The 15,827-nt window shown below is 41.5% G+C and overlaps 1 protein-coding gene across 1 annotated transcript; it reads left to right on the top strand.

Moving 5' to 3' along the window:
* The first annotated feature begins 5,667 nt into the window (after positions 1-5,667).
* On the top strand, positions 5,668-11,493 carry LOC119348700 (probable inactive receptor kinase At5g58300). The gene is made up of 3 exons (XM_037616673.1): positions 5,668-6,053; positions 8,516-9,868; positions 10,622-11,493. Exons 2-3 carry the CDS (start codon positions 8,581-8,583, stop codon positions 11,254-11,256), a joined length of 1,923 nt encoding a protein of 640 aa, XP_037472570.1. The 5' UTR covers positions 5,668-6,053; positions 8,516-8,580; the 3' UTR covers positions 11,257-11,493.
* Positions 11,494-15,827: the final 4,334 nt, after the last annotated feature.

Genomic DNA, 15,827 nt, shown 5'->3' with positions numbered 1-15,827 from the left:
ACAAAATACTCCCATCAAGCACAACCCTAGTTTCAGCCAAGCAATTGTTTCATACTTTAGCAATCTCAAACTTTTTTCAACTTTCACGCAATACATGAGCGTGAGCCATGGATATAGCACTATGGGTGGAATAGAATATGATGGTGGAGGTTGTGTGGAGAAGACAAAAAGGGAGAAAGTCTCACATTGAAGAGGATAATCAACGGGCTATGGAGATGCCCATCAATTGATGTCAACATGAGGAGTAGGGATTGCCATGCAACAGATGCTCTAGAGCTATAAATGTATGAAAGCTCAACAAAAGAAACTAAGTGGGTGTGCATCCAACTTGCTTGCTCATGAAGAACTAGGGCATTTGAGGAAGCCCATCGTAGGAATATACAAGCCAAGTTCTGTAATGAAAAATTCTCACTAGTATATGAAAGTGACAACATATGAGACTCGCTATATGAGGAACCTGGTGCTATTTGAAGCACAAGTGTGGAAAAAGATGGTAACATTGTCCCCTTTTTTTCCTTTTTATTTTTTTTTCTTTTTGCCTTTTTTGGGACTTTCTTCTTTTTTTTCTTTTTTTCTTTGGCCTTTCCTTTTTTTGGCCTTTTTTATTTAGGGACAATGCTCTAATAATGATGATCATCACACTTCTATATATTTACAACTCATGAATTACAACTCGAAACTAGAACAAGATATGACTCTATATGAATGCCTCCGGCAGTGTACTGGGATGGGCAATGTATCAAGAGTGACATGTATGAAAAATTATGCATGGTGGCTTTTCTACAAATACGATGTCAACTACATGATCATGCAAGGCAATATGACAATAGTAATGTATGTCATGATGATAAACGAAACGGTGGAAAGTTGCATGGCAATATATCTCGGAATGGCTATGGAAATGCCATAATAGGTAGGTATGGTGGCTGTTTTGAGGAAGATATAAGGAGGTTTATGTGTGATAGAGTGTATCATATCACGGGGTTTGGATGCACCGACGAAGTTTGCACCAACTCTCCAGGTGAGAAAGAGCCATGCACGGTACCGAAGAGGCTAGCAATGATGGAAAGATTAAAGTGCGTATAATCCATGGACTCAACATTAGTCAAAAAGAACTCATATACTTATTGCAAAAATCTACAAGTCATCAAAAACCAAACACTATGCGCATGCTCCTAGGGGGAGGTTGGTAGGAGTTAACCATCGCGCGCCCCTGACCTCCACACAAGGGAAGGCAATCAAAAGAGCACCCCATGCAATAAATTTGTTACATAACTTTTACCATACGTGCATGCTACGGGACTTGCCAACTTCAAAACAAGTATTCTTTAAATTCACAATTATCCAACTAGCATGACTCTAATATCACCACCTCTACATCTCAAAACAATTATCAAGCATCAAATTGATCATAGCATCCAATTCACTTCTATGATAGTTTTCATTATACCCAACTTGGATGTCCATCATTCTAGGACCAATTTTATAACCATAGCAAATACCATGCTGTTCTAAGATACTCTCAAAATAATATAAGTGAAGCATGAGAGATTAACAGTTTCTTCAAAATTAAGCCACCGCCGTGCTCTAAAAGATATAAGTGAAGCACTAGAGAAAAAGTTATCTAGCTCAAAAGATATAAGTGAAGCACATAGAGTATTCTAATAAATTCCAATAAAGTAGGATTCTCCCAAAAGGTGTGTACAGCAAGGATGATTGTGGTAAACTAAAAAGCAAAGACTAGTATAATACACGACGCTCCAAGCAAAACACATATCATGTAGCGAATAAAAATATAGCTCCAAGTAAAGTTACCGATGAACGAAGACGAAAGAGGGGATGCCTTCTGGGGCATCCCCAAGCTTAGGCTCTTTTTTGTCCTTGAATATTACCTTGGGGTGCCTTGGGCATCCCCAAGCTTAGGCTCCTACCACTCCTTATTCCATAGTCCATCGAATCTTTACCCAAAACTTGAAAACTTCACAACACGAAACTCAAAACAAAACTCGTAAGCTCCGTTAGTATAAGAAAACAAATCACCACTTAGGTACTGTTGTGAACCCATTATAAATTAATATTGGTGTAATATCTACTGTATTCCAACTTCTCTATGGTTCATACCCTCCGATATTACTCATAGATTCATCAAAATAAGCAAACAACACATAGAAAACAGAATCTGTCAAAAACAGAACAGTCTGTAGTAATATGTATCAAACGTATACTTCTGGAACTCCAAAAATTCTGAAATAAATTGGTGGACCTGAGGAATTTGTCTATTAATCATCTGCAAAAATAATCAACCTAAAATCACTCTCCAGTAAAACATGGCAGCTAATATAGTGAGCGCAAAGTTTCTGTTTTTACAGCAAGATCATATAGACTTCACCCAAGTCTTCCCAAAGGTTCTACTTGGCACTTTATTGAAACAAAAAGCTATAAAACATGATTACTACAGTAGCATAATCATGTGGACACACAAAAACATTAAGGTTAAATATTGGGTTGTCTCCCAACAAGCGCTTTTCTTAAATGCCTTTCTAGCTAGGCATGATGATTTCAATGGTGCTCACATAAAAGATAAGAATTGAAACATAAAGAGAGCATCATGAAGAATATGACTAGCACATTTAAGTCTAATCCACCTCCTATTCATAGGGATTTTGTGAGCAAACAACTTATGGGAACAATAATCAACTAGCATAGGAAGGCAAAACAAGCATAACTTTAAAACTTTAAGCACATAAAGAGGAAACTTGATATTATTGCTATTCCTACAAGAATATATTCCTCCCTCATAATAATTTTCAGTAGCATCATGAATGAATTCAACAATATAACCAGCACCTAAAGCATTTTTTTCATGATCTACAAGCATAGAAATTTTACTATTCTCCACATAAGCAAATTTATTCTCGTCAATAGTAGTGGGAGCAAACTCAACAAAATAATTATCATGTGAGGCATAATCCAATTGAAAACTAAAATCATGATGACAAGTTTCATGGTTATCATTATTCTTAATATCATACAAGTCATCATAATAATCATCATAGATAGCAACTTTGTTCTCATAATCAATTGGAACCTCTTCCGAAATAGTGGATTCATCACTAAATAAAGTCATGACCTCTCCAAATCCACTTTCATCAATATAATCATCATAAATAGGAGACATTCTTTCATCATAATAAATATTCTCATCAAAACTTGGGGGACAAAAAATAACATATTCATCAAACATAGCATCCCCAGGCTTGTGGCTTTGCATATATTAGCATCATGGGTATTCAAAGAATTCATACTAATAACATTGCAATCATGCTCTTCGTTCAAAGATTTAGTGCCAAACATTTTATAGACTTCTTCTTCTAGCACTTGAGCACAACTTTCTTTACCATCATTCTCACGAAAGATATTAAAAAGATGAAGTGTATGAGCCAAACTCAATTCCATTTTTTTGTAGTTTTCTTTTATAGATTAAACTAGTGATAAAACAAGAAACAAAAAGATTCGATTGCAAGATCTAAAGATATACCTTCAAGCACTCACCTCCCCGGCAACGGCGCCAGAAAAGAGCTTGATGCCTACTACACAAGCTTCTTCTTGTAGACGTTGTTGGGCCTCTAAGTGCAGAGGTTTGTAGGACAGTAGCAAATTTCCCTCAAGTGGATGACCTAAGGTTTATTAATCCGTGGGAGGCGTAGGATGAAGATGGTCTCTCTCAAACAACCCTGCAACCAAATAGCAAAGAGTCTCTTGTGCCCCCAACACACCCAATACAATGGTAAATTGTATAGGTGCACTAGTTCGGCTAAGAGATGGTGATACAAGTGCAATATGTATGGTAGATAAAGGTATTTGTAATCTGAAATTATAAAAACAGCTAGGTAGCAAGCGATAAAAGTGAGCGTAAACGGTATTGCAATGGTAGGAAACAAGGTCTAAGGTTCATACTTTCACTAGTGCAAGTTCTCTCAACAATAATAACATATTTGGATCACATAACTATCCCTCAACACGCAACAAAGAGTCACTCCGTTTACGCTCAAAAGAGATTATGGTAGGGTACGAAACCACCTCAAAGTCACTAATAGCGGAGAACAAATGAAGAGATTATGGTAGGGTACGAAACCACCTCAAAGTTATCCTTTTTGATCTATCTATTCAAGATTCTGTAGTAAAATAACATGAAACTATTCTTTTCGTTCAATCTATCATAGAGTTCATATACTAGAATAACACCTGAAGACAGAAATCAACCAAAACCCTAATGTCACCTAGATACTCCATTGTCACCTCAAGTATCTGTGGGAATGATTATACGATATACATCACACAATCTCAGATTCATCTATTCAACCAACACAAAGTACTTCAAAGAGTGCCCCAAAGTTTTTACCGAAGAGTCAAGATGAAAACGTGTACCAACCCCTATGCATAAGTTCACAAGGTCACTGAACCCGCAAGTTGATCACCAAAACATACATCAAGTGAATCACATGAATATCCCATTGTCACCACAAATAAGCATGACAAGACATACATCAAGTGTTCTCAAATCCTTAAAGACTCAATCTGATAAGATAACTTCAAAGGGAAAACTCAATCCATTACAAGAGAGTAGAGGGGGAGAAACATCATAAGATCCAGCTATAATAGCAAAGCTCGCGATACATCAAGATCGTGCCATAGAGAGAACACGAGAGAGAGAGAGAGAGAGAGAGAGATCAAACACATAGGTACTGGTACATACCCTCAGCCCCGAGGGTGAACTACTCCCTCCTTGTCATGGAGAGCGCGGGGATGATGAAGATGGCCACCAGTGAGGGATCCCCCCCTCCGGCAGGGTGCCGGAAGACGGTCCCGATTGGTTTTTGGTGGCTACAGAGGCTTGCGGTGGCGGAACTCCCGATCTATCTTCTCCATCGATGTTTTAGGGTATTTGGGAATATATAGGTGAAAGAAGTCGGTCGGGGACGCTCGAGGGGCCCACGAGACAGGGGGGCGCGCCCAGTAGGGGGGGCGCCCCCCACCCTTGTGGCTTCCTCGAAGCTTCCCTGGATTTCTTCTGTTCCAAAAATAAGTTTCCCGAAGGTTTCATTCCGTTTGGACTCCGTTTGATATTCCTTTTTCTTCGAAACACTGAAATAGGCAAGAAAACAGCAATATGGGATGGGCCTTCGGTTAGTAGGTTAGTCCCAAAAATGATATAAAAGTGTAAAGTAAAGCCCATAAACATCCAAAACAGGTAATATAATAGCATGGAACAATAAAAATTTATAGATACGTTGGAGACGTATCAGGCAGGCGTCGGTGGCCTCCGAAATGGCGGCATCCTTCGGGACGGTGGCCATGGCGAGAGCGGGAGGGTTTTTGTGGGACAAGGGTGAAATGAGAACGTTGTGCCCTCGACAGATGAGCCGGTGGAGGACAAGGGCGTGCGTCCGCGCCCTGTCTTCGACAAAAACCCTGACCAAATTTGGCACGAATATGGGTCGCGGACAAACAGAAAACGGACGGACGTCCATTTGCGTCGGCGCATTGGGCCATTTTTTTTTTTTTTGATGTTTCTAACCAAACGAACATAGACAGGCCAAATGTGGTCCCGCAGAGTTGGCCTTAAATTCACAGCCAGTTTGCACACACACGGCGCGCGCACCTGACCTGACCTGACCGCGCACTTCTCCCGCACAACCGCACTGTACTGCACTACCTCTCTCAGAGGAAGGAGGGACGAGACGACTCAGGTCGGCTGCTCACGGCGGGTTCGGCCGGGAGGGAGGGGGAGGCGCCGGCGGAATGCCGCGGGCCGTTGGTTGTTCCTGGAGCAGCAATCTCGGCGCCTGATCTTGGCCCTAGTCGTCGGCTGGACCCCAGGGGCGAGCGGCGGCGCCTTGGAGTTCGGAGGGGGGCGGTTGCTCGACTCGCGGGGCGGCGAAGGAGGCCGGAATTCTCTTCCCGGCGCCGGAGGGGGGTTCGCGCTGTGTCTTCCTGCCGTGCTGGTCTGCGCCCACGGCGCGGGAGTTCGCCGAGGCTGGGATTTTCGCGAGGTATGTATTGGACCTCGTGCCTCAGCACAATGCAGTTCGTTCCTCTCGTTTCTGTCGCGGCTAATCGCACGATTTCCTGGAGTGTGGCTGGTCGGTTGTGTTGCGCACTTTTTTTCTTTTCTTTTCATCAAAAACAAAGTAAAAGCAAAGATACCACTAGAATGTATGGGCGACGTTCGTTTCCTGGTGCTGTTAATTTGGGGTTTCCTGTTAAAAAGTGTTAAATTCAGGAGCCGAACGCACACCCTGTAGTGTTTCACTGTGATTAGCTGATGCAATTATAACTTCGGCGCTTTAATCTTTTATTTCCTGATCCCACTCAGCGTTGCTGCTGCACCTGTAAAAACTTGCAACTGTAAAATAATACTGTACTAGTCAGCAAGCCAGGCATGTGCAATGGGCAGATTTACCTGTGCAACTTCCAAGCTTAAACGCTCTAGGAGAACATGGAATCATGAACTCTCCTATAAATTACTTCAACCTTACTGTTGCAAGATAAGTAAAAGTAAAGATACTAGAACGTATGGGCAACGTTTGTTTCCTAGTGCTATTAATTTGGGGTTTCTTTAAAAAGGTGTTAAATTCAGGACCCTCCATGAGTGTTTCACTGTGATCAATCCATGCCATTTCTTCTTCGATTTGTAGATTTGGTAGGTGCTCTAGCGTTCCACTCTTTATCCTGCTTCCACTGCATGTGCAAGGAGCAAATTTACTCGTACAATTTCCAACCTTAAATGCTCTAGGAGAACATGGAAGCATGAACTCTCCTATAAATTACTGTACAATCTTACTGTTGCAAGAAAAGTACTTCACTCACCCGCAAAAAAAAAAAGTACTTCACCACGCTACATTTCTGCAGCCACAACTGTGGACTGTTTGTATGTCACGTTTTCCAGCAAACTGTTTGTACGTAGTGCGGAGACAGTGATATCTCTTGCTCTGCACATTTGTCCCATGGCGTGAAGCCTGAGATGCCCTGCTCTACCATCGTGCCAGCTCGTGTGCCGTGCTGCCAGCACGGCACACGAGCTGCCTGCTGCCCATGATCACACACATGGTGCATCCGTCCATTAATCCGCAGAGAGCCCCACGCCGCCCCCGAAACCATGAAAGAAAAGGAATCCTCATCCCGGCTCGCATCTGAGACCACCTGCTTTATGTGCTGGACTTTTGGTTCGGTGCTGCTGCTTTCTTTCAAAGCGCTAGCTTGGTCCTTGAGAAAATTACATGTAGACAGTAATCAAGCCTCGCTGGTTAGGTGCTCTGCATTGTTGCTTTTGTGCATGTTCCATTCCATCAGTGCAGCCAAGGAGTTCACCAGTGTGCTGTGGCTTTCCTTTATCTATTGCAAGTCCTGTTGGAATCCCGCCTTGTCACTATCCTTGCGTCCTTTCTGGCAAGGACCGAGCGCCTTCTTTAGGCGTTAAGAAAACTGGGGTGTCCTGTACAGTACAGAAAAGGATAAAGAGGAGTGCCGGGATGCTTTATAAAAAGATATGTAGGTTGTGATGTAGGTTTCGTTTTATTGTAGCACATGATCAGACCTGCCCCATATCAGAAATATAAAGCTCAGAGCTGCACCGATTAACAACGGGGGTGGGGCTCTTAATTGGTTAGTCTAAAGGAAAGACAAGGGTGTCATTCGTTGTAATGTTCCTCTGGGAGGGGAGGTTGGTATGTAGCAGTTGAGAAAATCTGATGGACCCCTGAACATGTCGATGGGTGGTAGCGCTTTGTCATTTTGTTATGGGTTTGTGTTTTTGTTCCAATAATGAGCTTTCCTCCGGCTTTCGATGCCACTAACAAGGATCAATTATGACGCAAAGCGTGGAAAGCTGTTGGTGTTTGCAACACTGAGAGATGCTGTATCTAGGTTCCTTGGATCTTAAGTAATGTTGGCACTATTGAACAGAGCTGCATTTCTACTGTCTGTGTAAGTAGTCTCCTTTGCCATTAGAAACTGTGGTTGATTGATAGCCTGACACACCCTGTGTCAAATCCTATTAATCTCACAATAGACTCCTTTCTGGTCATCAAGTTTGCTATTCTTTGGCAGGACCAGGAATCTGATATTACATTTTCCAAAATCAGACCCAGGATTGCAAACATGAGTGAACATTCATCTTGTAAACTGTTAATGGATGAAAGCATTTTCTTCCATCCAACTGCACAACTCTCTTGGTAGTTCTACATTATTGGTCCTTTATTGCAATGACAGAAGGAAATAGTTAATTCTCTTTTGCCTTTTCTCATGGTCCCTAAAGCAATGATGTTTTGTTAGTTGCTTAATCATGAAGTAACTATCTACATTGGGGAACCCCTATGCTTCATCACTTCATTTTTTGTATCCAAAATCCCTTGCACTTCTACTATGTTTTTCCAATTATGAACTGCATATTATCTTGATGTTATAAGAACCAATCTCACTTACTCATGACTTTCTTTTTCCTTTTGTGTACCAGGAGTGAAGCATTGATGACCATCGGATTATAATTCTTGTTCTCCTTGTTCTCTAGCCATCCTAACAATGCAACATCTTTTGCTCATAGCTTTTCTTTCTGCTTCTCTGTTCCTTCCTTACCCTCCTTGTGCCAAAGGGGCTGATCTGAACTCTGACAAGCAAGCCCTTCTTGCATTTGCTTCATCCCTGCCTCGTGCAAGAAAGATCAACTGGACCCTCACAACGCAGGTCTGCACATCTTGGGTTGGGGTTACATGCACACCAGATGGGAAGCGTGTGCGTATGCTGCGACTACCTGCAGTAGGATTATTTGGTCCTATGCCCTCCAACATACTTGGCAAGCTTGATGCCTTAGAGGTGTTAAGCCTTCGGTCCAATCGTCTTACTGTTAGCCTACCGCCTGATGTAGCATCCATTCCTTCTCTGCACTCTCTTTACCTTCAGCGCAACAACTTGTCGGGCATCATACCTACATCACTGTCCTCAAATCTAGCATACCTCGACCTGTCGTACAACACATTTGTTGGAGAAATCCCATTGAAAGTGCAAAATATGACTGATCTTACTGGGTTGTCTCTCCAGAACAACTCTCTTTCTGGACCGATCCCTGATCTTCACCTCCCCAAATTGAGATATTTGAACTTGAGCTACAATAACCTCAGTGGGCCCATTCCGGCTTCTCTGCAGAAGTTCCCAGCCAGTTCTTTCTTGGGGAATGCTTTTCTATGTGGGTTTCCCCTGGAACCATGTCCAGGAACCACACCTTCTCCTTCTCCGAATGCACCACCTTCCCAGGAAAGCAATTTGGAAAAGTTTTGGAGAAAGCATCACAAAATTATCATAATTGCAATACTTGCTGGAGGAGCTGCAATATTGTTGATTTTGATTATCATACTCGTGATATGCATCTGCAAGAGAAAGAGAGACGGCGAGCCTCGCGCAGCTTCATCCTCATCCAAAGGGAAGGGTGTTGCGGGTGGAAGAGGAGAAAAATCCAAGCCAGAATACAGCAGTGGTGTTCAAGAAGCAGAGAGGAACAAATTAGTTTTCTTTGAGGGCTGTTCATATAATTTCGACTTGGAGGATCTGTTGAGGGCTTCAGCTGAAGTCCTTGGAAAAGGAAGCTACGGCACGACCTACAAAGCTGTTCTTGAGGATGGCACGACAGTGGTGGTCAAGAGGCTGAAGGAGGTGGTGGCGGGAAAGAAGGAATTCGAACAGCAAATGGAGATAATCGACAGGCTTGGCCAGCACCAGGGTGTTGTTCCCTTGCGTGCTTTCTATTACTCCAAGGACGAGAAGCTCTTGGTCTATGACTATGTTACACCGGGTAGCCTTTCAGTTGCTTTGCATGGTATGCTCTTTATCTCAAGTCTTTGATTTGAACCACTATGCAAGTATGCATTTCATTTACCTGTTTGAATTTTGAAACTTATTTTGACCTGGTCTTTCATCACTTACTTAGATGACAAGTAGATGCAATTCTATGGTAGAAATTGCCTTTAAATATGTAGCACTGTGAAATTGTTCCTGAAATAATTAGGAACCTGAAGTTTGTTCAATGCAATCTAAGTAAGTGTGCCAACTATGCATTCTGGCATGGTCAGAACTGAGGTCGCCTTTATGTTAATCTTCGGAATCTCGAAGTGAACGATGAAGACAATTCCTTAGATATACGAAATTCCGAGTTGGTTATTCTGAATTAGATAAGAAGATTATACAGCATTAGTACTGTACTATACATTCCTTATATGCTGCCTTCGACCCTCGGTCGTAAGCATGCTGAATAAAATGAAAGATAGATTACGGCAGTGGATGCTGATGTCAACAAGTTCCTTCCTCGCTATTTATTTGTTTATTTTAGGACCTTTACTTATTTTCTGAACTTCTGATGAACATTCTGAGGGAGTTGCTGCTGTAGTTTTGTAGCTATAAGTTTTTTAGACTTTTGAGCTACTGTTGTTCTATGGATGCTGAAATGTGTAGAAAAGAATAGGTGCCGTTTTTCTTCACCTGTATAGTTCACTTGCATCTTTGTACTACCACATATGTATTGAGACGACGAAGTTACATGATCACATACTTACCATCTATTGTGAACACACAGGGAACAAGTCTGCTGGAAGACCACCACTGGACTGGGAGACGAGAGTGAAGATATCGCTCGGCGCCGCAAGAGCGATCGCTCATCTTCACACCGGAGCAGGCGGCAAGTTCATCCACGGCAACATCAAGTCGAACAACATCATCCTCTCGCGGGAGCTGAGCGCGTGCGTCTCGGACTTCGGCCTCGCGCAGCTCATGGCCACCCCTCACTTCCACCCGCGGCTCGTCGGGTACCGCGCGCCGGAGGTCCTGGGGGCCAAGAGGCCGACGCAGAAGTCCGACGTGTACAGCTTCGGCGTGCTGCTCCTCGAGATGCTGACGGGGAAGGCCCCCTTGAGGTCCCCCGGCCGCGACGACTCCATCGAGCACCTCCCGAGGTGGGTGCAGTCCGTGGTCCGGGAGGAGTGGACCTCGGAGGTCTTCGACGTCGACCTGCAGAGGCACCCCAACACCGAGGACGAGATGGTGCAGCTGCTCCAAGTCGCCATGGCGTGCGTCGCCGTTCATCCGGACCAGCGGCCGAGGATGGAGCAGGTCGTCAGGAGGATAGAGGAGATCCGGAGCTCCGGCTCCGGGACGACGACGAGGACGTCTCCCGAGGACAAGCCGAGGGAAGAGCACATCCAGATCACCTGAGGCGAAAACAATAGGTCTGATACTGATAGCGTCCCGTCTGCCTGCAAACTAAGTTGATGGCCATTTTGTTTACTGATATCATTCTTTTACTAGCAGTAAGTAAATTTGCTTCCCGTTATTGGTTTCAGATTCTCAGTGGTAGCTCTGCTGATCGTATCGTAGGGTGTTGTCTGTTGTGGTGTGACTCTTTAGAGTATGGTTGATATTTTTTATTAGAGAGTGGTTGATATTGATTCACCGAATGAGCAATCTGGTCTGTCACTTGCCAAGGTTGATAAACAACGTGGCCACCCTGAAAAAATAGCTATCTTAATACTATATAATGTGCCGCTTTTCTTGTGCAAAATAATTCGACTCTATGATTGCTCGTAATATAAAAAATGTTAATAGTTATCCAAAGAGAGCTAGCCAGCTAATATTGGTTCAATGTGGATTATCACACAATGCTCTAGCAAAGTTATCTCCCATTTAGGCGATGGTTAAGATGAATAAGTCTTTATAGTGTTTGTTTAGCGATTGGCATCACATAACAAGCAACCAGAAGAACTAAAATCTTCCCCTCAAACAAAGAAGAACTAAAATCTTTATCTAAAAAACTAAAATCTAATGTATAATTTCGAATATATAAGATGAGAACTGAGAAAGATAATACAATAATCAATAGTGCTACTACTAACCCTGCTATTTCATTGTTCTGATTGAAGAATTGACGGGTGCAGTCTGTAGAGGTTAAGCCGTTCGCGCCGTCGCCTTAGGATTTCAATCAAAATCGCTATCAGGAGTAGCAAAGGGTGCATAGAGGCAGCGGTGTAATCCGGGAGAGCCTTTTCTATAGGGAATTTGTTTAATCACTAGAAGGGTTAGGTGCACTTTTCTATAAAGAAATATATTGAAATTCGTAATATCAAATTGGTGTTATTAGATTCATCATGAAATGAATTTCCATAATTTTTTGATTTAATATTGGGGATGTCGATATTTTTGGCTTTAAACTTGGTCAAAATTAAAGAAATTTGATTTTCCAAGAACTAATACCCCTTTGTTTGGAACTGAGGAATATTTAGTTTAGCGGATGGGTGAGACGATGGAGTGTATTTTATGTTTATTTATAATGCAGTTATTTGGTGGGCCTTTCATGGTGTGATTCTTTGCTATGCGCTAATCAACTCATATTTTTATGGGTAAATTTTTGCGTCGATGGCTACATGTACTATATTGGTGCTAGAGCACCATCACATGATGACGCTTCTTTTTTCTAGGTGGTAAGACGGTGCACGGGGTTGATATAATTTTCTAGTTGGTTGGTGTTGATTGATTTAAAAAATCATTGGCCCGATCAAAATCATAAATCAAATTCAAAACTGAATATCTCAATCAAATAAAAAGCTTCAAAATTAGGAAATATGGTGCATTAAAATAATTAAATGGGAGGGCTCCTTGAGAAATTGTTGACCGGATCAAAATCAGGTGACCAAGTTCTAAATTGAAGATCTGAATTAATTGTGAGAACTTAAAAATTAGGACGCATAGCGTATAGTATAAAAGAAATTTAATGAGAGCTTTGAAAAATTGTTGACTTAGTCAAAATCGAGTGATTCAATTCTAATTAAACACCTCAATTGATTGTGAGGCCTTTTATTCCTAGAAAGCTTAGTGATATAGTAGATTGAGAACCTAATTAATCTCAGGAGATCCGGCCATGTGTGGGCCTTGAATGGGCCTGTTATTATCTCCAGATTTTGTGCTTAGGGAGGGACCTCCTCACGTCAAAAAACTATGGGGCCTCCTATATGGCGTGAGCACTAGGGGTCATGGGCGGAAGTCCCTAATTAATCTCAAACTTTTTTCAACTTTTACGCAATACATGAGCGTGAGCCATGGATATAGCACTATGGGTGGAATAGAATATGATGATGGAGGTTGTGTGGAGAAGACAAAAGGGAGAAAGTCTCATATTGACGAGGCTAATCAACGGGCTATGGAGATGCCCATCAATTGATGTCAATATAAGGAGTAGGGATTGTCATGCAACGGATGCACTAGAGCTATAAATGTATGAAAGCTCAACAAAAGAAACTAAGTGGGTGTGCATCCAACTTGCTTGCTCACGAATACCTAGGGCATTTTGAGGAAACCCATCACTGGAATATACAAGCCAAGTTCTATAATGAAAAATTCCCACTAGTATTTGAAAGAGACAACAAATGAGACTCTCTATATGAAGAACATGGTGCTACTTTGAAGCACAAGTGTGGAAAAAGATAGTAACATTATCCCCTTTATATTTCCCCTTTTTTTGGGGCCTTCCTTTTTTCTATTTGGCATTTTTTTTGCTTTGGCCTCCCTTTTTTGGCCTTTTTTATAAGGGACAATGCTCTAATAATGATGATCATCACACTTCTATTTATTTACAACTCATGAGTTACAACTCGATACTAGAACAAGATATGACTCTATATGAATGCCTCCAGCGGTGTACCGGGATGGGCAATGAATCAAGAATGACATGTATGAAAAATTATGCATGGTGGCTTTGCCACAAATACGATGTCAACTACATGATCATGCAAGGCAATATGACAATGATGATGCGTGTCATGATGAACGGAACGGTGGAAAGTTGCATGGCAATATATCTCGGAATGGCTATGGAAATGCCATAATAGGTAGGTATGGTGGCTGTTTTGAGGAAGATATAAGGAGGTTTATGTGTGATAGAGTGTATCTTATCACGGGGTTTGGATGCACCGGCGAAGTTTGCACCAACTCTCAAGGTGAGAAAGGGCAATACACGGTACCGAAGAGGCTAGCAATGATGGAAGGTGAGAGTGCGTATAATCCATGGACTCAACATTAGTCATAAAGAACTCATATACTTATTGCAAAAATCTACAAGTCATCAAAAACCAAGCACTACGCGCATGCTCGTAGGGGGGAGGTTGGTAGGAGTTAACCATCGCGCGCCCCCGACCTCCACACAAGGGAAGGCAATCAAAAGAGCACTCCATGCAATAAATTTGTTACACAACTTTTACCATAGGTGCATGCTATGGGACTTGCCAACTTCAACACAAGTATTCTTTAAATTCACAATTATCCAACTAGCATGACTCTAATATCACCACCTCTATATCTCAAAACAATTATCAAGCATCAAATTGATCATAGCATCCAATTCACTTCTATGATAGTTTTCATTAAATTACCATGCTGTTTAATACTCTCAAAATAATATAATTGAAGCATGAGAGTTAATTAATTTCTACAAAATAAAACCGCTGCCGTGCTCTAAAAAGATGTAAGTGAAGCACTAGAGCAAACGACAAACTACTCCGAAAGATATAAGTGAAGATCAATGAGTAGTTGAATAATTATGCAACTATGTGAAGACTCTCTAACATTTAAGAATTTCAGATCTTGGTATTTTATTCAAACATCAAGAAAAACAAAATAAAACAAAACGATGCTCCAAGCAAAACACATATCATGTGGCGAATAAAAATATAGCTCCAAGTAAAGTTACCGATGGATGAAGACGAAAAAGGGGATGCCTTCCGGGGCATCTCCAAGCTTAGGCTCTTGGTTGTCCTTGAATATTACCTTGGGGTGCCTTGGGCATACCCAAGCTTAGGCTCTTGCCACTCCTTATTCCATAGTCCATCGAATCTTTACCCAAAACTTGAAAACTTCACAACACGAAACTCAAAACAAAACTCGTAAGCTCCGTTAGTATAAGAAAAATAAATCACCACTTATGTACTGTTGTGAACTCATTCTTTATTCATATTGGTGTAATATCTACTGTATTCCAAGTTATCTATGGTTCATACCCTCCGATACTACTCATAGATTCATCAAAATAAGCAAACAACACATAGAAAACAGAATCTGTCAAAAACAGAACAGTCTGTAGTAATCTGTATCAAAAGTATACTTATGGAACTCCAAAAATTATTAAATAAATTGGTGGACCTGAGTAATTTGTCTATTAATCACCTGCAAAAAGAATCAACCTAAAATCACTCTCCAGTAAAAAATGGCAGCTAAACTCGTGAGCACAAAAGTTTCTGTTTTTTACAGCAAGATCACATTGACTTTCACCCAAGTCTTCCCAAAGGTTCTACTTGGCACAAATACTAATTAAAATATAAAAACACATCCAGAGGCTATATGAATTAATTATTACTAAGCAGGAGCAAAAAGCAAGGAACAAAAATAAAAATTGGGTTGCCTCCCAACAAGCGCTATCATTTAACGCCCCTAGCTAGGCATGATGATTTCAATGATGCTCACATAAAAGATAGGACTTGAAAAATAATGAGAGCATCATGAAGAATATGACTAGCACATTTAAGTCTAACCCACTTCCTATGCATAGGGGTTTTGTGAGCAAACATCTTATGGGAACAACAATCAACTGCATAGGAAGGCAAAACAAGCATAACTTCAAAACATTAAGCACATAGAGAGGAAACTTGATATTATTGCAATTCCTACAAGCATATATTCCTCCCTCATAATAATTTTCAGTAGAATCATGAATGAATTCAACAATATAACCAGAACATAAA

This window comes from Triticum dicoccoides, chromosome 1B (genome assembly GCF_002162155.2).
Source record: "Triticum dicoccoides isolate Atlit2015 ecotype Zavitan chromosome 1B, WEW_v2.0, whole genome shotgun sequence".
NCBI classification, from domain to species: domain Eukaryota; kingdom Viridiplantae; phylum Streptophyta; class Magnoliopsida; order Poales; family Poaceae; genus Triticum; species Triticum dicoccoides.
The sequence above is the reverse complement of the archived record's forward strand: the minus strand, read 5'-3'. Positions and strand labels throughout refer to the sequence as shown.